General features: G+C 34.0%; 1 protein-coding gene across 4 annotated transcripts in view; it reads right to left on the reverse strand.

Moving 5' to 3' along the window:
- Window positions 1-24,699, reverse strand: part of LOC123679769 (potassium voltage-gated channel subfamily H member 8) — a 444,333-nt gene that overhangs the window by 246,315 nt on the left and 173,319 nt on the right. For all 4 annotated transcript variants that reach the window (XM_045617253.1, XM_045617252.1, XM_045617255.1 and 1 more), the window contains one exon: window positions 5,150-5,363. In XM_045617253.1, coding sequence (XP_045473209.1) covers window positions 5,150-5,363 — 214 coding nt within the window. The remainder of the gene's footprint in view (window positions 1-5,149; window positions 5,364-24,699) is intronic.

Raw genomic sequence — 24,699 nt, forward strand, 5'->3', positions numbered from 1 at the left:
TCTCATCTCAGGATCCACTCATCGTAGAGACTTGCGGTAAAAACACACGCATCAGTTGAAGAATATATTCTTTCGGCCATAACTTCAGAACTCCAGGAACTATTGCTTTGCGACCTGTAGGTTTTTTCATGCAAATTTGATGGAATTTCTGTTTCTGTTAAGAAAATCCTATCATTACATTTGAAATTTCGGAGTAAAATGAACAAAACAATGAACGTCTGACTTAGCACCCCCTATAGAAAGTAGCAAAAACAAATTTATCATAAATATATTTTGTCCTCAATCAACAAAATATTATCTTTCAGACGAGATCTAATTTGTTCAAAAATGTTGAACCAAACTGAAGTTACAGGCATTTCAATCAGACAGATTTCTCCCTTCTTCCTATCCTTATTTGATGTCGTAAAATCGAAAGTGACAATTCAAAAAGATAGAGAATTTTCCCAAGAATTCCAGTGATGATATTTTTTCTTCAACTTTATATGAAACATTTTCGAGTAAAATTCATTTTTTGACTCGACGATAGCTATTACGCCCCCTAGTGGTGCAGGTATGAACTTCAAAACAATTTCTAGTGTGTTTTCTTGTACACTTTAGTGTTAAAATTTTTTACCGCAAGTCTCTACGATGAGTGGATCCTGAGATATAGCCGCTCACCTCGCTTATTTGCCCACCCTGTACAAATAACTTAGCATACCAATCAATTATGTTTGATTTTCCTAGTGCAGAGTACAGACCCTGAAAACTCTCCTGATTTTACTTCAACTGCATTTTTTCCCTTCAAAAATCAATATTTTATCAGCACAAGAAATTCTTTTTTTCCCATCTTTTTTCAAATAACAAAAGTAGCTACACTCACAACGCAATATCTCACAAACTAATGGTCGGACTGCTGTCAAATTTTGACACGTATCGTTTGAAGGTTGGTTCTAACTAAAAATCATATGCATTTAATACTAGCACCGCCATCTGTGTATCAGACCGGGCGAGATTTCGATTGACCTCAAAAGCTCATTAACACAGGCGTAGCCTGGTTTCAGTTTCTGGGGGTTTCAAGATTTAAATTATAGACTGCGGCTGCGCGAAGTTTGGATATGCAAGCTCGCCTTTCTTTTTTTTGATAAATGGCGACTTGTTCACATTTCGGAGGGTTTCAACTCCCTAAAGTCCCAAACCTCCCTCTGGCTACGCTCGTGGTCGCTAATAACCGTGATTTGGACGCTACATTTGTCTTGAATAGAGAAAAAGCATCAATTTAAAATGTAAATTCTCTTTAGTCATTTGCCAAAGTCATTGCTAACAATAAGTATTTATTCATAGAGGGTGCTTCATTAATAACTGTATCGGATGTCCCAAATTCGTCCTCTAGTGAGGAGATCTCAGAACCTCTTTGAGATAGAAAAAAACGAACGACACATATTCGGGCTGGCTTTTTGACAGAATTAATTTCGTGAAAACCGCATCTCATGAATTTAACTGTTTTCAAGCTATAAGAGAAAATTGCAAATTGGCGTGAAATAAAAAGTATCCGGATTCAACACCATAACATTTTTTAAACATTTTCGAATTGATGAATATGTTGTTCTTCAAATGTCACCAAAGGAAAATATCTTACGATGTTAAATCCGGAGACCTTGGTGGCCACTAAATATATTCATTATCTGAAGTTCACAGATTATTTAAATAGGCACTCGGTTGATTTTCATAGTTTGATAGGAAATTTTGATATACATTTTTGCCTTATAACTTTTGAACCACCCACTTCGTTCGATTGATATGTGGAACATGGATTCACTCCATTCGGTCCATCGATTCATCTTTATACTGATCAAAAATTCAGGTCCGTATCAGAAAAAATAGGAATAGGAGTCAACACCTATATTGTGGAATATTGGAATTTGATGGAAATATTCGGAAAAAGCATAAATTTTTCAATGGGGATCAGTAGATTGTAGTGTCTCCCACGTCATTGAACTCATCGAAAATTTTGGCCAAAAATTAAGTTCAATAGTTGAATTTAACTTACTTCTCAGATAAATCGTACATTGAGAATAAATAAGAAGAATATCTTATTCCGCTGATAGAATATTTGTATTTCTTGATATTCTGACACATTATCTTGAGCATTTGTCAGAAAAACATGACTTGTGTTGTGAGAAATTTACTCAGAATTGGCAACAATAAATGAATAACTGAACGCAAATAAAACTTTTGACATGAATCACAGAGGTTGCTTCAAAGAAGTCCAAGAGCCTTTTCAATCATGTCTGGATTATTACAGATCTAATTGCATGCAACTCCGATACGCTGTGAGAGAATTTATAACTCAAAAACATAAACCGATTTCCATGATTATTGACGTGGTGGATTTACTAATCTCCTGAATAGCAAAACATCAGAAAATTTCACGAAAAATAGTCCAAAATTGAAAAATGAGAAGACTTTTCAGATGATATTCTCAAGAAACACAGGGTTTTTACCATCATTTTTCCCTTAATAATATATAAGTAGAAAAAAGACAAGAAAATTGTTTTTTCAATGGTTATATGGGACTATGGATATGAAGATGTAGACAATGGGTTAACGGAAGTTGACCAAAATTGTCTTAACTGCCGGTTTTACAAAAGGGCGAGATTACAATTGCTCAACAAAGGTTGTTCTGCATTCGAAAGAAGAAGAGAGTTAATATTTTGATATCGAACTCTGGTATTTAGACATTCAAATGTATAATGCGTCCAAATTCACTATCATGATTTTCGATGAAAATAAATATATTTCAATTTGTTCGAATATTGGATTATGGGGGTATATTGAAATTGAATTTGATAACAATTTAATGACATTCACATTTTCGAATTCTGTTTTACCACTGTTTGTAGGGACTACTGATTCAGGATATTAAATGGATAATAATAATAATAATAATAATAATAATAATAATATTATTATATTATATATTCGCAGGAAACGACTTCATACGATCAAGGGCGTAGAACCACATTTTTTTCTCGGGGTAATCCATTATTTTATAAGAAATAAATACTATAAAACGTTTATACACAACAAGGAAAAACAACCAGAATTTTTTTTTCCCGTAAGAAAATATTTAATACATTTGTGGTCATAATGAACAGAAAAAACATAAATATAACATGCCTTCAGATTAATGACTCAAAAACAAATGCTATGGAAAGGAAATAAAATCATTCATTCGTAATAAAGATTTTCTTTTGTGTTTTTATAAGACCAATTCCTCTTCATACTCGCAAATTCCTCTATCACAGAATCAATATCGATTTCAATTTGTACAATAATAAGACAAAACCTGCCAATCTTTCTTGACTTATTGTTGATCTTCGCCAAACTTTAAACCTCTTCAATGTTGTAAAAATCCACCTTACAGGTATTACAGATATCAAATATAGTACCAAAAAAACATTTAGATATATTGAATTTTAATGCAGTCAATATTGTATCTGACAGATTTTCAGTCTAACTACTTCTTTTTTTGGACTTATAATGTGAATTCCGTTAAATTGTACCTAAAACTAGAATTACATGTCCTCAAGGCCGCCGCCAGACATTTTAGCGCCCCGGCAAAATAAAATTTCATCGCCCTGCTTTGGCTGATTTATATGAATTTTCTTTAAAGGGCTCCTCTTTTATTCCTTTTGAGGCATCTTTTTGATTTCATATGAAATCGTATTTTCTAACTTGAATCACCTTGTCAAATTTATCAAACGACGTTTTGTCGATTTCATCAAAAAACGTCCTGCATTGTTCAAAAGTACGCCGCTCTATTCACAAGTCTGTAGTAAAAAGACGACGTAGTTCTCAAAGGTGCAAAAGTGTCTGGTATGCTGCTCCTGGTGGCGGCCCTGCATGTTTTTTTTAATTCACATTGCAATTGAAATGAAACACATCAAATAGTACAACACAACACAGACATTTTTTCGATGCGAATATCTCAGTTCAGTTCTTTGACAACTGCAGTATTGAAATTGCGTGACGAGAATGATACAAAAACGAAAACACGATGACGAATGCAGAAATCACAGATGATAAAACAAGAGGCGACAAAGCGGATATATAAAGAAAAATAATAATCTCGAACGTAGACGTCCTTGTAGTGCAATAAAAGTAATTATCTTGGGAGTGATGATAAACTCATAAACAGTTAAAGGGTTCAAATTTTTACAGCCGTGTCGATTTCAAAGAAAAGTGAAATGATTATCGGTTCATTTTCATAGACTATTTCCCTCGTCGTAATTTGCACCAATCAGAAACGCGCAATTTTGAATTACAAATGGTTTCTAGGTGGAAAAACTGTTTGGCAGGACCTGTCAGCAGTTTATTCGCGTTTACCCGCGGCAAAACTTGACAGTTGTTGTCACCAAAAATTACAATACCTTTGAAAACAAACGTAATTATTATTTCCAAGGACACCAGAATTAAACCTTATCTGCAAATGGATAATGAGCACTACTCCAACATCATAAACACCCTTAGAAGTGACGCCTCAGAACCTCCAGCTAAAAAGCAGAAAACAGAAGATCCTGCAGTCACTCCTCCCGCTTCTCACTCAACAGATTACATTAATTATGTACCTACACCCCACATCTTCAATGAATCAACAAAAGTTTCAAACAATACCCCTACCGTGTACCAAAATTGCAATTTATATTTTAATTGTACCATAAATAATTAAATTTGTAGTATTTCGGATGAAATAAAATTGAGTATCTGTTTTTCAGTTTTCAAATTAATACCTATACATGCAGAATAATCTGTTACTCAGGAAATAGTCTTGTCAAATACCATTCGGGCATCTAATTTTTCCTGTGAAAAAAATCGAAAAAACACATTGCAAAGTAATATTTTTTGACAAAAAGCATTCGTGCAGGTGCAAAAATCCTCGTCTTCGACTCGGATTTTTGTTGCCACCAGCACTCATGCTTCTTGTCAAAATATTACTTAGCAACGTGTTTTTTCGATTCTTTTCGGAAAAATTAGATGCCCTTATGATATTACTTACGAAAAAATATTAGTTTTGGCTAGAATCTGGAAAATTTATATTTTGAAAATCTAATGGAGGGTAATTTTCCCCAGTATTGCGCTTGTATACGATAAGGTTTCAGCGATTTCTTACCCAAATCATTTCGCTCCATTTCCTTATCAGCTATGACGTACCAAATGCAAGCCAACCAGTGCGCTACCAGGGTGAAGGACAGCATCAGAAGTGTGAGAATCATTGCACTATACTGAGAATACCTATCCATTTTTTGGAGTAGCCTGGCCAGTCGTAGAAGACGTGTTAATTTTATGAGATGAATGTGCGAACGGGCAAAAGCTGGGACATCCCTCTAGAAGCAAAATAAAATAATGTATATCGTACTGAATATGAACGATAAGCTAAATAGGAATGAACAATGAGTTTTATTCGAGAGAAATCGATATTGTGGATTATTTGAAAAATTCAAAAGGATACAGGATCGGCGGATTGAAGTGATTGAAGCCTAATGAGTATGTCCTTATGATTATATAACTTATGTTTTAATGAACCAATAAAATCCGTAAATTTCCCATAGTTACGTCGTATTGATGAGTGGATATACCATTGACGACGTGGTATAATCGTTTTAGTGTTTCGTCTCCTGCCATATTGGGATCATTTCCTTAGTAAAATTCTTAGACGTTCGCCAAAAAAGTCAAGCTCAGTGAAATGTCATTGAATTATCAAAATGAAGTACTTTGGTTATAGTTATTGAAATTATTCGTTATATAATCGTAATGAATACCAACTCGACCATAGACAATATATTTCGATTATACGAATCTCTTCACTCGACGTAGTTCGCGAAACAAAACTCGAGCTGCGCTCTCGTGATGTTTCACGAACTACGTCACTTGAATCGGTGTATAATTGGGTATTGCACCTCCGTTATGCCCGCCACTCACGAAGCGTTTCTTCCAGCGTTTGGTAGCAAGCGTCGAAGAGATTCCAGTCAGACAGCTCGGGACACGGCCGTACGACAGTAAATCAGAGTATGAACTTGACTGCCCGACCAGAATCTCTTCGACGCTAGCTACCAAACGCTGGAAGAAACGCTTCGTGAGTGGCGGGCATATAGCTAGCAGAACCACTTTCGAATTTTCGATTTTCTTAGGCCATAATATTAGGCTCATTTAAGGCTAATTTATTACCCTATTCAGCAATTTTTTGCTCCTGAATTGTCGGAGAAATCGCGTGTTCTGCTAGCTTAACCTTAATCTAGCAGAACCACCAAGCTAATCGATATCTTATGGAAAATCGGATTACACAATAATTTAAGGCTCTTTTTAGGCTCACGTTTGAACCCATTACCACATTTCGGAATTTACGTTATTTAAAAAAAAAACCCTTGGTTCTTCTAGCTTTACGGTTAAGCTAGCAGAACCCAATTGTTAATAAACTCCTCAGAATTATTTGAATAACATAATAATTTGAGGCTGTATTCAAAGTAATTTATTACCCAATTACGGAATTTGTTGCTCCTCAGGTTAGCGAGAATCCATGAGTTCTACCACAACATTCATCCCATATCGGCTGTACGTGAAAAATGCAAAACTCATATGAATATAGGGAACAAATGATTACGCCATAATTTTAGGCTCTATTCAAACTAATTAATTTTCCTATGCCGGAATTTTTTGCTCCTCAGATTACCGAGAAATCAAGAGTTCTACTACTACATTCATCCCATACCGGCAGTACGTGAAAAATGCAAATCTGATATGAATAGGGAAAAAATGATTACGCCATAATTTTAGGCTCTATTCAAACTGATTTATTGCCCTCTTCCGGAATTTTTTGGTCCTCAGATTACCGAGAACTCATGAGTTCTACCACTACATTCATCTCACTCCGGCAGTACCTACGTGAAAACTGCAAATCTTATATGAATATGGAAAAAATGATTACGGCAGAATTTTAGGTTCTAGTCAAATTAATTTATTACCCTATTAGATTTGCATTTATCTCGTACTGCCGGTATGGGATGAATGTAGTGGTAGAACTCATGAGTTCTCGGTAATCTGAGGAGAAAAAAATTCCGGAATAATAAATTAATTTGACAAGAGCCTAAAATTCTGCCGTAATCATTTTTTCCATATTCATATGTGATTGTAGTGGTAGAACTCATGAGTTTTCGGTAATCAGAGGTGCAAAAAATTCCGGAATATGATAACAAATTACTTTGATAGAGCCTCAAATTATTATGTTATGCAAATTATTCTGAGGAGTTTATTTACGATTGGATTCTGCTTAACGGTAAAGCTGGAAGAACCAAGGGTTTTTCTTAAAAAACGTAAATTCCGAAATGTGGTTCAAACGTGAGCCTAAAAATAATCTTAAATTATGGTGTAATCAGATTTTCCATAAGATATCGATTAGCTTGGTGGTTCTGCTAGCTTAACGTTAAGCTAGCAGAGTGCAGAACCGGCGATTTCTCCGACAATTCAGTAGCAAAACATTTTTTAATAGGGTAATAAATTAGCCTAAAATGAGCCTAAAATTATGGCATAAAAAAAATCGAAAATTCGAAAGTGGTTCTGCTAGCTTAACGAGGGTGAATAATGCCTATGCTCTTGCAATATTGTAACTGATTATTGTATAACTCATGTTTTGATGAACCAATAAAATCCGTGAATTTTTTTGCACGTTCGCCATAAAAATAAAATAAAAGTCAAGCTCAGTGAAATAACATTGAATTATCAAAATGCAGCTAGAAATTGAAAATATCACTCGAGCTGCGCTACTTATGTTTTTTGGTCCAGCAAGATTGTTTTTAAAAACTTTAATATTACAATTGAAATTACCAGTTAATTCTACGATAGAATTTTATTGAAATCAAATACAAGTGTTCGTATTAGATGTTTAATACAGACTAAGATAAGATAAAGCGTCCGTGTCGCTGGTAAGAATTGCGGACTTAGCCATCTTCCACGAAACGGGCCATCTTCCACGAAGCGGTCAGGTTACACATGTCTTCTCTTCCTTAGTCTGCTTATTTTGTTGCTATGGTATTAGAACGAGATATATAACTCCTCCATCCTCAGAGTGTCGTCTACGGGATGATGAATGTCCTTGGGCTGTTGGTGTCTTCAGCTGAGGTGGATCTATTGGTAGCCCTTCGATTGCACAAATTTAGTCTTGTCAATTTTTTCACAATAAAATAGAAACATAATGGGATAATTAGTAAATAGATGATAATGATCCAATATTTTGTTGATTTTGTTTCTTGAAATTTTGGTATTAGGGGTTTTATCTGCTCCTGTTGTTTTTGAAGTTCATGTACTTTGTCTAAGCGAATTTTGTGTAGATGTATCCTGGTGTATTGGGGTGTAGAGTTCTTCAATTCTGAAATTATTTGTGGCAGGAACATTGGTTGATTCTTAATCATATGTTTATCATTTCTGTATCGATTGTTTTCAGTTTCGAATAGGCATCCGGAGGGAATGTCTACTAAGAAGGTACCTTTCAGAGTAGCAAAATCGGTTCTTTCACAGGTTGTTAGAATTTTCATTTCTTTTGGTGCTACTACAATGTATTTCGAGTTGTCTACTTGTTCGATGAAACTTTCTGATAATGATATAGGGATGTGTTGACAATCCTTGTAGGTATCTTGGAGTTGCAGTAATTGGAATGTGCAATCTGAATGTTTCGTACCATCGGTGAGTTTGTTTTGGGTACAATAGTATCCTGGGTGCAAATCTATGCATGGTGTTGGAGTGTATTGAAAATACTTCTCGTTCATTGTCAGATATGAGTTGGCAGGAATTATGGTTGTATTTTTTTTTGTTGGTATCGAATAAAGGTGGTAATGTGAAAATTTTGTGGGATATATTATTGGAAAATATAGGATGAAAACAATTCTGTTGCCAGAAATATATGCATCTACGTCTATAACATTATAATATTTGTGAATCTCTGCTTCCTCAACGAAAATGAGGTTTTCTGGTTTATTATGTTTTAGAACGAATTTCGTAATCGTGTGTAGCTCTGATGGTTTTATTATGCTATGGTGAAGTATTCTTTGCTTTGCAAAGTTTATAGCGTTTTCGATATCATTAAGTAATTGCAATATTATATTTAAACATACATTTATTTGATCTAAGACGTTTCTTGCTTGGAGGTAGTTGAAGAAGTTGAAATTTAGTTCTTTTAATTGGAATACTGTCTGAGAAAGTGCAGATTTAATTTCTTCCTGATTTTGTTTTAAGAATGAAACTGTATTATTGAAATTTTTGATTACTTCGGTGGTTATTGAAATTTCGGTATTTAATTTAGTGACAATCTCCTGTTGGTTATTTTTTAAATCGTCAAGAATTTGGTCGTAGTGAACTGCATCATTTGCATCTAAATTGCCTGAAATGCCTTTAATTACTGTGCCTAAACCGTTAATGAGACCACGTCTGACTCTTGTTTTCGGAAAAATTATGTTTAATTTTTGTTCTGCCATGTTTAATTGGTAACTCAAAGCTCTGTCGAAATTTTGCAATTCGAAATAATATGGGTTCTTTTTATTATTTAGAATTGTTTCAGTAATTTTGTCGAAGTGACTTCTTATCATATTCAACTCAGTGTGTATGGGTAGGAGATTGTAATAGTGGATGAAATTGTGGGATTTCAATTTTACTTTGGCGTTGCCTAGGTCAATTGGAAGAATTCCTGGGTTGTCTTTGAGGTTTTAGTTATTGTTATCTTCTGATCTGCTGTCGTCGCTATTGCGATTAGGCTCGTCCTGTAAAGATTCATTTTGTTTAGTCTTTGGTCTTCTTAAGTTCTGTTTGTGGAGGGTTTTTCGATGGGTCGTGATTTTAATTTTTCTGTTTTGGATTACTTGATCTTTTGAGAACTTTGGTGTTAGTTTATTTCGATTGTTAGATGTAATTTTGCGATAAATTGTAGTTCCGGGTTTGTATGTCAATGGTTCGTGTCGTTTTTCGTTGTGTTTCTCGATTGTAGCTTGTTTTTTCTTGGCCAAATTTTCATTTAGGTTTTTGTATATTTCGAGTGTTTTATCACGATGATTTTCGATGTAGTTGTTTATGAATTTTTCGTTGATATCAATATTAAGGGGGTCTTTTGTGTTTAAGTGTCCGTTGATTACGTCTATTGGTTTCTGCTTTGTCGCGGAATGAATAGAGTTGTTGTAACTTAATATAGCGTAAGGCATTTGGTTTAGAATGTTGGTTGAATTTTTGTCTTTTTCTTTTATGATACGAAGTAGTTCTATTAAAGTTGAATGAAGTCTTTCGATTGATCCGTTTGATTGACTATTGTTCACAGTAATGTAATGGGGATGAATTTGATGGAGTTTTAAAAATTCTTGAACAACCGAATTTTTCAATTCGCTTCCGTTATCCATTACAATGGTAGTCGGTGCTCCGTGATGGGTCATAAAAGTCAATAGAGATCGGACAACTTCAATACCTGATAGGGAAATTAATGGATATGCTTGTGCGTATTTGGAAAATGTATCTATCAAAGTAAGGAATTTTTGTCCTTGTGTCTGGAAAGTATCGATGTGGATTATTTCAAAAGGTTTGATTGGGGTCGGTGTTAGCATTAATTTTTGTTTTGGAGGGTTTCTGTCGTATTTATTGACTTGGCAAATGTCGCAAAAATTTATGTAGTTACTTACGTCGGTTTTGATTCCTGGCCAATAATATGTTTGTTTTATACGGTTTTCTGTTTCTAATATTCCTCTATGATTGGTTTTTGTTTCATGGAGAAATTTAATGAGTTCTTGTTGTCTTTCTTTATCTTCTACATCTTTTAAAACGGTATTACATTTGATCAATTTGAATGCAGAGTTTTTGAACGTATTTCTCAAGAATTCGCAAATTTTTGGGACATACTCATCATTTTTGAAATTTATCGCATATATTGTGTTTGGTTTTATGTAATTTTTGAATAATTTTATGGTATCACTTTCTAAGTTGTTCACGGAGAGTTGACAATAAATTCTACGCTTTGTTGAAAAGAGATTTTCTATTTTTGTTTTTGCTGGTGAGTGGTAAACGAAATCTAGGATAATTTGATGTTTGAAAATGTTAAGTGCTTTTTCTGTTATTGGGATTCCTTGTATTGGTTCTTCAGAACTTGAATGAACTGTATCGTCGTCGTCGGAATCTGGAGGATTGACTGATGGGTGAGATGGGCTTGCCGTCGCATCCTCCCCTTCGAGAGGTCGAGATACCGATGGACCTGCTTCGGGTTCCGGTATTTCGTTAACATTCGGTGTTTCGCTTACGTTCGCTAACATAGAAAAATTGTCGTTGTCTTTATCATTATCGTTCGATTTTGAGAATGATTCATTAAATTTTTGCATATATTCAAAAAGTTCTTTATTGTGTAGTTCGACTCGAGAAAGTGCGTCAGCATTACTGTTTGAGCTGCCTTTCTTGTATAGAATTTCGAATTGGAATTCTGATAGTTTTAATCTCCATCTTAAGAGTTTGCTGTTTGGTTCCTTCAGTGACATTACCCACTGAAGTGGACGATGATCGGATAATATTTTAAATTTTCTACCGAATAAATAGGGGCGGAAATATTTAGTTGCCCAGACTATGGCTAAAAGCTCCCTCTCTATTGTGCTATAGTTTCGTTCGCTATCGTTTAGTGTTCTCGATGCGTATGCAACTGGTCTATCGGATCCAATGGGGCCTTGTGAAAGTACGGCTCCTATGGCAACATTACTTGCATCGGTTGTAAGAAGAAATTCTTTTTCGAAGTCGGGATATTGAAGAATGGGGTCGTTTGTAAGGAGATTTTTGCAGTATTCGAAACATTCTATAAATTGGGGTGTGTGTTCAATTTTTGAACCTTTTTTTAGACATTGAGTAAGGGGTTTAGTAATTTTAGCAAAGTCCTTGATAAATTTTCGATAGTATCCGAGAAGTCCTAAGAAGCCTTTTATTTCTTTAGGTGTTCTAGGGATTGGGTATTTTTTGATAGCTTTGATTTTATCTGGATTAGGTTTGACGCCATCAGGGGTGACGATATGACCTAAGTAAGCTACTTCTTTTCTTAAAAATTCTGACTTGTCGAGTTGAATTTTGAAATTAGTTTCGCGGAGTCTCTGAAAAACTTTTTCAAGATTGACGATATGCTCTTGGAGTGATGTTGAATAGACGATTATGTCATCGAGATATACAAGACATATTTCGTTTTGTAATCCCCTAAGCATATTATCCATTACTCGTTGAAAGGTTGCACTGGCACTTTTCAATCCGAAGGGCATTCTGAGATATTCGTAATGACCGTTCTCGACGCTAAATGCGGTTTTAGGAATGTCATCAGGGTTCATTTCAATTTGGTGATAACCACTGGCTAAATCGATGGTTGAAAAATAGTTGCATTTTCCGAGTTTATCGAGAACATCGGTGATGTTTGGAAGAGGATATTTGTCATCAATACTTTTTTCGTTCAGTTTCCGAAAGTCTACCACGATTCTAAATTTTTTCTTTAGGGATGAGTCGTTCTTTTTGGGTACGATCCAAATTGGAGAAGACCAGGGTGAATTACTTGGCCTAATTATGCCTTGTTCTAGCATGGAATTAATTTGTCGCCTTACTTCGTCTTTGTGTACAAATGGATACCTATAGGATCTAGTATAAATAGGAATTTCGTCTTTTGTTTTTATTGAATGTTTGATCTGATTTGTGAAGGTGAGACGTTGGCCTTCGATGTGGAAAATATCGGAATATTTATTGCATAATTTTAGGATATGGGATTTTTCTTCTTCGTTCATGTGCGAGGTTCTGATTAATTTTTCTGCGTTGAATTTAGTACTGCCGGTTTTTTGTGAGTCTAAGTGATAAAATTCGTAGTTGCTTTCTGTAAACGGGAATGAGTTAATTGGTTGTGTTAAATTCATAATGATATCTTCGTCTGTTTTGTTAGAGATTTGAATTTTTGCAAAACCGTTTTGAGCTTTCGAAAGTGTTGCCGGTATTTCGCATTTTTGAATAATCTGATGTGGTACAAGAACATCGCCGTTGTTTTGTTTTACGGGTACATTCGCAATAATTTGGGTATGAGGATTAATTCTTAATTTGAAAATTTGGTTTACTTGGCTTGGTTGATATTTAATGGGAATAGTAGTTACAGGGGTAATTATTTTGGAGTTTATTAAGTCGATTTGAGCGTTCAATAATTTTAGGTTATCTAATCCTATGAGTCCGTCAAAAATATTATGAAATTTGAAAAGGTAAAATTTAAGGTTGACATTTTGTTTGAATTCTGGAAAGATTGGGATGTCGGCACAATGTTGATGTGTTTCTGATTGAAAAACTGTAGAAACTGTGAATGGTTCTAGTAAAATTTGATTTGGATAATTTTCATGAGCGATTTTTGGGTTAATGAAAGATTTTGTTGATCCAGTGTCTATTAGTAGTTTCAAAGGAGGGTTTTTTATCTGAATATACGGTAGTTCTCTTTTATCCGATGATATATATGTTTCAATTAAGTCTCTTGTTCCGAGAAAGCGTCCGTCTGAAAATTTTCGGGGAAATCATAATTTGGGAAATCTTCTTCGGGGTTGTCAATTTCAATGTTTTCGTCGAATTCTATGTTTTCTTGTCCGTTATCGTAATGTTCAGTATTGAAAAGTTCTTCGCTAATAAAATCTGGTTTTTGAGAGGTATTTTGGAAGGATGTATTTTGGAAATTTCTTTGAGTTCGCTGCTTACTATTAAGGGAACTGCTAATGCTCATTGGTGTAGGTTTATTCTGTTGATAATTTTGGGATCGTTTGAAAACTTGGGAGTTGGTTGGGAATCGTTGCGGAACGAAATTTGGATTCCTCTGGAGATTTATGGGGACACTAGGAAATTGCTGGTATTTGAAGCTAGAATTATTTTGTGAATTTGCTTGGCTGTTTTGGGGATGAATGTATTGTTGTTGGGTCAGAATTGGTCTATTTTGTGATCGATAAAATTGCTGATGTGTCGAAAAATTTTGTGGATTCGGTTTTCTCAAATTTTGAAAGTTATTTGGACTTTGATAATGTTTTATATTATCTTCTTCAATGATGAATTGAAGTGCCTGAGCTAAACTATTAGGTCTCATAGCGCGTATCATTGGTCCTAGTGGATCTCTTAATCCAGCTAAAAATGTTTTTAGAGCTTGTTTTGTGAAAAATTCTCTCTTGGTTTTACGTTCTGTTTCTGCGCATTTAAGGTCAATGTAGTTGCAAATGGTGTTAAGAAGGGTTAAAACTTTTTCATGAAACTTTTGGGGAGATTCTCCGGGTCTTTGTCTCAAGTTAACTAAATCTTGATTCAAACAGTTTTCATCTCGTTGATCGCCAAAATTTAGAATAAGAGAATTTTTTATTTCTTCCCAACTATTAGTTGCGCCGTGAATAGCTACTACTTCTTCGGCTTTGCCTTGAAGTTTATTCAAAATTCCATTAATCAGTAAGGTATTTTGAAAGTTATTAGGGTTATTAACATCAAAATAGTGAAGTAAAAGCGATTCAGAAGCTTTTACGAATCTGTGTAGTTTATTTGGGTTACCGTCAAATTCCGGTACGATACAAAGATTCTTTGTGTCAAAATTGGGCGTTACTGCCATATTTACTGTATTACTTTCTTCAGTAATGTTTAAATTATCAAATGTGTTAATTAAATCAAGAATTGTCTCTAACTCAATAGAATTGTTTTCGGAAATTGAATCAATAGGATTGGAATCAGAGGAGTCTGACATAAACAATGGTAATATTCAATTCACTTACAGGATCCAGTTGAACATCAAAATCTTCATGCCTCGCTGCGTGATTGTATCCTCGATGGAACTTCACGGTTGCACCAAGTCTTTTTGATGGGTTCGTTTTTTCGCTTAATGAGTTGAAACTCAAAAGTCCTTCACAATGAAAACTCGCGAAAACTCCGTCGACTGCGCCACTTATGTTTTTTGGTCCAGCAAGATTGTTTTTAAAAACTTTAATATTACAATTGAAATTACCAGTTAATTCTACGATAGAATTTTATTGAAATCAAATACAAGTGTTCGTATTAGATGTTTAATACAGACTAAGATAAGATAAAGCGTCCGTGTCGCTGGTAAGAATTGCGGACTTAGCCATCTTCCACGAAACGGGCCATCTTCCACGAAGCGGTCAGGTTACACATGTCTTCTCTTCCTTAGTCTGCTTATTTTGTTGCTATGGTATTAGAACGAGATATATAACTCGCTCTCGTGATGTTTCGAGAACTACGTCTCGTGACTCGGTGCATAATCGAATATTGTCTTTTTTCTTGTGTTATTATAACTGATTCTCATTTACATTTAAGACTAGGGATCCAGTTTTCATATGCATCGGGTGTCCCAAATTCGTTGTGTAGTAAGAGGATCTCAGACACCCTTTGAGCTGGAAAAAATGAATGACATATTTTCGACCTCTATTTTTGGGAGAAAAGATTTGCTGGAAACTCCAACCTCATAGATTCAACTGTTTTCAAGCTATTAGAGCAAATTGGAAAATGACGTGAAATGAAAATATTTCATAACTTCTTTATTATTGGTGGTATACGCATGAAATAAAAACATTCTATAGGAACTCTTTTCAGTGAAATCCATTGGTGTGATCCTTTGTTTTTCTTTGAAATTAGTTTTGAAGTTAGAATACAAACTTGCGTTTTTTTAAACGTAAACCATAACAATTTCTATAACAAATCGAATAGCTTTTTTCCTTTTCAAAATTTATAAAATGATATATAAATTTCTTATCAAACTATAAGAATCTTGAATCATCAAAAGTTTCAGTTTCATACGACAAATCAATCAAGCGCCAATCTTTATATACAGGGTGATTTAATGCGATGACCTATTAGACGTTTATGGAAAACTAATTATAATTTCGTGCTAAAAATTTTCATGTTGGGGTTTGAGACAATGATCTTTCTCCCAAAAATATTTTCAAACCTCTACAACTTCCGGTTATACATACTACTACTTCCCTATTTCAAATGTCACACCCAGTGTATCATTGCATCATTAGATAGCTTATTTGATGACAATTTCTGTAATATGCCATAACATTGTAGAATGTCAACGGTTCATGAGTTAATAAAATTCTTTAAAAAAAAAAATGGTTGCGACGAGGACTCACATTTTTTCGAATATTTCTGTAAAAAGAGCTCATTTCGAAAAAACCTTGTTCATTTTCAATTTTGCCAAAATGTATCGAGGGAATAAGGAAACGCAATTTCTAACCATGTAGAGTAGTCTGTGACTTCCGGAAAACACAGAAAGAAACTGAAATTCGATCTAACGGTGTTAAATACATCTCATTTTTCGTGGTAACAGATTATTTGAATTATCTAAAATTCACAGATTATCACAAATAGAACTTGGTTGATATGCCGTGTAGAACTGAAACTTTTAATGATTTTTATAATTGAATAAAAATTCATATATAATTATATATAAAACACCGATTGTTATAGAAATTTTTATGGTTCACATTCAAAGAAACACAATTTCGTATTATAACTTCAAAACTACTTTCAATAAAATACCACCAATGAATTATACTGATAAAAATGGGAGTATAATGTTTTTGTTTCAAATTTATAACACCAGTAATAAAAAAGTAATGAGAACTTTCCATTTCTCGCCATTTCCCAATTTTCTCTCATAGCTTGAATACAGTTGACTTTATGAGGTTGCGGTTTCCACCAAATAAATTAGCCCAAAAATCGATCACGAAAATGTTTTCTAGTTCAAAGGAATTCTGATGAGATCCCTCTAGGACATACAATTGCAAATATGCGAATTGGTAGTGGAAAATTTCATAAAACCTCTTATTGGAAAACTCCCTATAGTTAAGATCGAGCAGATATTTATCACAAGGTTGTAGATTTTCGTTCAAATACTGAAATGTGGTTGTAAAATAACGATTTGAAGGTTGTTGCGAGAATTCGTGACAAAATTACTTTGATACGAATTATAACAGCACTCAAATGTTGTCCAGTGCACGTTAGAGATTTTGAATTTTTTTGTTATAAAAATTGGCACGATTCTTGTACTCGATTGCCTGATAAAATATTTCTACCAACATCACTTCCTCTGATAGAACTCTGGTAAATAAGCCCAAGTTGGTACAGTTTCCCAATTTGTTTCAGAAGTCCCACCTGCGTTTCAGATGACTTCCCCTTTCCACAGAATCAATATTTATTTCCGGGTAACTACCAGATTGAACAAATGATTTGGTAATCTATTTGAGCACTCTTTCCCAGAAAGATAGCTTTATCATTTCGTTACAAAGTCTATAATTTCCGAATTTTCAGGCGAGAGTGGTTCAGAGAAAACTTGGACAATTATAATTCATCAAAACTCAAGATTTTCAAATTAGAACCTATATTTTTTATTGTTTCAGTCGATTTCACGTATAAAAAGAGTGGGGGTTACTTAAGCAAACCCTAAACTTAAAATGGATTCTTTAACAGTTATCGAGAACTTTAAATGAGGAAACGCAATTTCTATCGAGAACATGCATAGATAATTTTCTGATAAATTTTGATGATGGATTCAGTACTAGTGTAAAAGATTTTTTTGTTTCTGATCACTGTGCTATTTTGATAAATGTTAAATCGAGTATTTCAGAGAAAAAACATGAGCGTTCAATTTATGCCAGAGTGCATAGTGCTGAAAATATTGAGACTTTTAAATCTTTTTATATCAAGAAAGTTAGGATGAAGTTTTTGAACATAAAAGTCCCAATATGTCTTTCAATTGTTTTTCTCAAATTATTCATTATTATTATGAGAAATCGTTACCCATGAATAAATTCAACTCAGAGTAAGGTCCTTTGTTCTGAATTGACAGAAATCAGAAACCTTGTTAGCCTTTTTGGTGAATTAGCCATACAAGATGAACGTTTCAGGGGGGATTTCCGGTATTATAATAGTATGTACATGAAAAACCTATCTGAAATTCAAGTAATGCATTTTGATGCTGAAATAGCACAATCAAATAATAAAACTAAAACTACATGGCAGCTTATTAATAGAATAAAGAAAAAAAACCATAGTAAAAATAACATTGTTATTGAGGAAAATGGAGTGAGAATTTCTGAGATTACTGCGGCCAACAATTTCAATGATCTTTTTTTGAACTTTACCTCACTACCAGTTGGAGTGGATACTAAATACGCAGATAATAATGTCCAATTCAATAATAACACCATGTTTATGACTCCTGTCTGTGAGGGGGATATATTGAGTTTAATTGCTAGGCTGAAAAATACAAATTCTGCGGGATTTGATAATATTTCCAATAAAATAATTAAAATATGTAAGCTAGAACTTTGCAAGCCGTTAACTTATCTGCTCAATTTAACAATTGAAACGGGTATTTTTCCGGAAAAACTCAAACTAGCCATAGTAACACCTGTTTATAAAAGGGGTGACACTAATTCTTATGAAAGTTATCGTGCTGTCAGTATTTTATCTAGTATAGGCAAAATTTATGAGCTCAAGATGAATGAACTGTTGACTTCATTTTTTGATAAAAATTCTTTATTATCAACTGCCCAACATGGGTTTACGAATAACTGTAGTACGGAAACTGCACTCTATGAGTTTTATAATGAGATTGTGGCAGATCTAGATTTTGGTATGCATGTTGTGGGTCTGTTTGTAGATTTTTCTAGAGCCTTCGATTTTGTTAACCATGACCTACTTCTGCACAAGCTGTACCGTTATGGGGTTCGAGGTCTTAGTCTGGACCTGTTCCGATCTTATCTGACAGGTAGGTCTCAGGTTGTGAAGATCGGTGGAGTTTTGAGTACCATGAGATATACTAATACAGGTGTTCCCCAGGGGTCGATTCTAGGCCCAAAGCTGTATGTAATTTTTAGTAATGATCTCCCAAAATTTTTGAAGAAGAAATCACCTTCATGTAATATAGTATGTTATGCGGATGACACAAATATTCTTGTTTCTGGTGCTGATATAGAACAAGTCAAAATCTCTGTTGCAAATACTTGCAATGATATTTTTGAATGGTCAAAAAGAATAATTTATTGCTCAATTGTTCGAAAACTCATGCGGTACATTTCTCATTGAGGGTACCAAGGGTGATAGACAATGTAATTCCGATAGCTGATGGCGAGATTCATTTTGTTCAACACACAAAGCTTCTGGGTGTTGTTATGGATTCTCGATGTCGATGGACAGAGCACATAGAATTTTTGTGTGGTAAAATCCGTAATAGTTGTTTTTCACTCAGATTCATGAAAAAGTATTGTAGCAATACTACATTGAGATCAATTTATTTTGCTAGCATTCACTGTCACTTGAGATATGGTGTGTTGAATTGGGGTTGTGCCACTGATGTTGGGAGAGTATTCATACTGTAAAAGTACGCAATAAGAATAATTGCTGGGATTCCTTTTCGAGAATCATGTAGGTCATCCTTCAAGGATTTAAAAATACTCACTTTGGTAGGAATTTACATTTTTGAAGTTTGTAAATATGTGTTCATGAATAGATATTTATTTGTTACTGATATCAAACATTGTTATAATACCAGAGGAAAATTTTTGTTAGCACCAAAAAATCACAGTAGGTACTACGTATTATCAAAAAAATCTGCAGTATATGGGTTGTAAAATTTTCAATAGGTTACCTGTAGAAGTACAAAATTCTCCAAATTTATTTATTTTCAAGAAGAGGGTTAAGTCATTACTTTTAGATAAGAATTGCTATTATATTTCTGAGTTTTTTGAATGAATGTATTTATTTTGACGTTTTCTTTTGTTGTATGCTCTCGCTCTGTATATTTAACATAAGAAATAAAGATTATTATTATTATTATTATTATCTGTGTGGAGTAGTCTGTGACCGGAAAACATAGAAAAAAACTGACATTCGATGTTTCGATAACTAAATTCGACATTTCAAGAGTTGTCAACAATTTTTCGTAATTGAAAATTTTATTAGTTTATGGATTTCCCAACAATACCAACGACAAATTAGTAATAATTCATGAAATATAAAATTTAGTTATCCAAACATCGAATTTCAGTTTCTTCCTGTGCTTTCCGGAAGTCACAGACTACTCCACACAGTTAGGAATTGCAGTTCTTTTTCATTTGAAATTCTTCCAGTTAAGATAACTCTTAAAGTGTTCATTTTAGGAAAAGGGTCTGCTTTAGTAACCCCCACTATTTTTGTATGTTATAGAATCGACTGAAATAATAGAAATATAGGTTCTAATTTGAAAATCTTGAGTTTTGATGAATTTGAATTGTCCATCTGCTTGTAAACACCTTGTACATTTTGGATCCAAACTGCAAACAGTCTCGTAATACTACGTATTGTCCGAATCGCAAATGGAAAAGATTTTCTCGAAAATAATTTTTTCTGCAAAAATATTCAAAAAAATGCCCCATTCCACCATTTTTTCATGGGAATATCATTAACTCATAAACCGTTGAGTTCTTACCCAAGGTATGGCATATTGCAGAAATTGTCATCAAAAAAAGCTATCTATTGATGCAATAATATACTGAGTGTTTCATTGGAAATAAAGTGGTAGTAGTATCTTCAGGTAAAATCGGAAGTTGTAGATATCTGAGAATTTGTTTCAGAACTCCCACCAGCTTTTCAGTTGACTTCCCCTTTCCACAGAATCAATATTTATTACCGGTTAACTACCAGATTGAACAAATGATTTGGTAATCTATTTGAGCACTCATTCCCAGAAATATAGCTTTATCATTTCGTTACAAAGTCCATAATTTCCGAATTTTGTGCCAGGAATGATCTCAAACGACAAGAATCGCCTCACTGATGACGCGTTCGTGGTCAAATTCAATTATGACCGTAATCACGATAACTCCCGAATGAAAAGATCAAGGAACTCGGAATTTTTCCGTTCGATTCTGAATGCTGCGGCCATATTCATTAATAGGTTTAATCAGACTTCTTCATCAGCCTAATCGGACTAGGGAACTGTAATATAGCGTCCCGAATTTATTTTTTGCTGAATTTCGAAACTGCAAATTCGATCGAGTTGAAAACTGAAGGCAATACAGAGTGATTCATTCCGATGGAATTTTAAATGTTTATGTAAAACTAATCACAATTTTGTCCTGAAAATTTGCATATTGGGGTTTGAGACAATGATATTCCTCCCTAAAATATTTTCAGGCCTCTACTACTTTCTTATTTCAAATGAAACACACAGTATATTATTGCATCATTACATAGCTTATTTGATGACAACATGGATATAAACTCAACGCTTCACGAGTTAATGAGATTCTTACGAAAAAAATAGTTGCGACGAGGACATTTCTTTAATATTTCAGTAGGAAAAAAGTTTTTTCGAAAAACATTTTTCATTTTCGATTCTGCCAATATGTAGTATTGCAAGACTGCTTACAGTTTGGACCAAAAATTTACCAGGTGTTCATCACAAGGTCAAGGACTCGGACTACTCAAATTCATATGAACTCGAGATTTTAAAATTTCAACCTATATATATATTACTATTTCAGTCTATTATACGTATAAAAAGAGGGGGTTACTTGAGCAAACCCTATACTTTAAATTAAAACTTCAAGAGTTATCGAGGAAAAACAAGAATTAAAGAAAAACCGCAATTTCTTACTGAGTGGCGTAGTCTCTGACTTCCCGAAAACATAGAAAGAAACTAAGAGTCGATGTTCTGATAACTCAATTTGATATTTCAGAAATTTTAATCAATTTTTCGTTGGGATTGTTGAGAAATCTATGAACCAAAAAAATTTTCGGTTGAAAATAATTAATTATAATTCATGAAATATCAAATTTAGTTATGGAAACGTCGACTTTTAGTTTCTTTCTATGTCACAGACTATTGCACTCTGTTAGGTGCTGCAGAATGCAGTTTTGCCATTTCAAGTTCTTCCTCGATATACAGGGTGTTTCCTAAACATGCGGCAAAAATTCAGGGGGTTGTTCCTTGGACTATTCTAAGAATATTTTGTCCTTTGATGATTTTTGAAAAAACTATTTGTTTCGAAGATATAGGGGAAACAAAATTTCAGATAATAACATTTTATTATGAAAAATTACATGAAAATTCAACTCAACCTACAAAAACTGTTGAAAATGACCACCTCTAGCCAGCATACAAGCATCCAATCTTCTCCTCATTGACTGCCGAACCCTTTCAAAAACACCAGGATCATTTCTTATTAAGTTACACCCAGCAATGATCCGATTTCGCAAGTCTTCCACATTTTCTACTGGAGTGGTATAAACTAATGATTTTAGATGGCCCCATAGGAAATAATCTAAGGGGTTTAAGTCCGGGGAACGAGCAGGCCATAAATGAGGTCCACCTCTTCCAATCCAGCGATCTCCGTATGTTAATGTTAAAAACTCACGAGCAACCAAACTAAAATGCGCTGGTGCACCATCGTGCATAAACCACATTGCATGTCTCTTATTGCCAATGGTACATCCTCCAAAAACAGAGGTAACGTTTGTTCTAAAAAGTTGCGATACACGTCCCCGGTAAGTCTTTCTGGTAAAAATATCGGCCCTAATAGGCAGTCACCCACAATACCAACCCAAACATTCAATGAGAACTGATGTTGAAAACGATCTTCAATTACCTCATGTGGATTTTCGTCGGCCCATACATGGTTGTTATGAATATTTCTTATTGCATTTCTTGAGAAATTCGCTTCATCGGTAAAAAGAATCAGCGTCAGTAATTGAGGAATTTGAAATAATGTGGTTAAAAGCCATTGACAAAATGCAATACGTGGGGGAAAATCAGTAGGAATAAGTGCCTGAACGCGTTGCATATGGTATGGGTATAACAAATTGTCTTTAAGAATTTTCCAAACAGTCTTATTACTCACATTCAAAGTATTGGAAATTTTTCGAGTAGAAGTACTAGGGTCTTCTTCGATCATGTCCAGCACATTCTCTTCCAGTTCCACCGTTCTTACTGTGTTTGGTTTTCCTGGTCCCCCCATTTTTTTCAATGCGCCTGTTTCATGCAGACGTTGATGAATATTTTGAAACAATTTTCTGTCAGGAATATTACGCCCAGGAAATCGTTCAATGTACAACCTCCTAGCTTTTAATGAATTTCCATCAGCAAGTCCATAAATGAAATGCATGTCAGTCATCTCGGTGTTTGTATAGCGATTCATAATAGTCAAAGATAAAATGTTAATTGCTAATACATCACAAAACGAATTCAAATGAAAACCGTGTTTAATCTGTATTCCTTTACCATCTGCACTTATCAATTTTTAGTCAAAAAACTGGCCGTTTTTAGTAATTGGAATGTTGTTAAACAAATTTAAAAATAAATTGTACCTACTTAGTAAACACAGTGCGGTACGCATTTTTATTTAAACTATTATTAATTTTAAAAATATGAAAAATGTTGTTCGCCCTGTACCTTCGAAACAAAGAGGTTTTTCAAAAATCATCCAAGGACAAAACATGCTTAAAATAGTCCAAGGAACAACACCTGAATTTTTGCCGCATGTTTAGGAAACACCCTGTATATTGAAGTTTTCAGTTTAGGTATACTGTTTGCTTAAGTATCCCCCATATTTTTCACGTAGAAATGAGTGAAATAGTAAAAAATATGTGTTTTGATTTGAAAACCTTATGTTTTGATGAATTTGAGTTGTCCAAGTTCGTGATCTTCTCATAAACACCCCGTACGTTTTTCGTCCGAACCGCAAACAGTCTTATAATACTACATATTGGCAGAATCGAGAATAAAAAATTTTCTTTTGAAAAACCATTTTTTCTGCAGAAATATTGAAAAAACTGTGAGTCCTTGTCGCAACCATTTTCTTCATAAGAATCTCATTTACTCATGAACCGTTGAGTTGATATTCAAGTTGTAGCATATTTCTGAAATTGTCATCAAAAAACCTATCTAATGATGCAATATTATATTGGGTGTGCCATTTGAAATAAGAAAGTGTAGAGGTCTAAAAATATTTTAGGTAGAAAGAGCATTGTCTCAAACTTCTATAGGCAAATTTTTAGCTATGAATTTTGATTAGTTTTCCATAAACGTTTGATAGGTCATCGCAGTGAATCAGCCTGTATATTAAAAAAACCCTTGTACTCATTACACAAATGTGACATTTACAGGAGTAATGAACCAGGAGAAATACTGAAGTGGATGAAATTCTGTTCCTAGAATAGGGCACTTTGTCATTTTGTCACGATACACGATGTGTGATAATTTTCGACATTTAATTGTCGGAAAAGGTTTCTGGTCAAATTAATGTGTCCGTCCGTAACCATAACCAGAAAGAATTCTAAAAAGATTTCGAGAATAGTATATTATAAAACAAGTTGCAGAATGGCCTCCTATAACTACACGAATGCGAAATTCGAATGTTGGAATTACCTTCTGCAACGAGTATTAGACGATATTTTCTCTAGTGACTTTTGTATTGTATCTTGACAGTTGGTGTGACTGTTACGAAAATTGGCAGATTACGGAATTTGAATTTGAATCGTACGTTTCGAATTTTTAAATAATTCAAAATTACGCATTGAATTAATAATAATAATAATAATAAACTTAGAGTATTATAAGAGTATTATAATAAACTTTATTTAATTGATGAATAATGTCTGACGAAATCGATTTAACACCACCAGAAT

This window comes from Harmonia axyridis, chromosome 5, assembly GCF_914767665.1.
Source record: "Harmonia axyridis chromosome 5, icHarAxyr1.1, whole genome shotgun sequence".
In the NCBI taxonomy this organism is placed as follows: domain Eukaryota; kingdom Metazoa; phylum Arthropoda; class Insecta; order Coleoptera; family Coccinellidae; genus Harmonia; species Harmonia axyridis.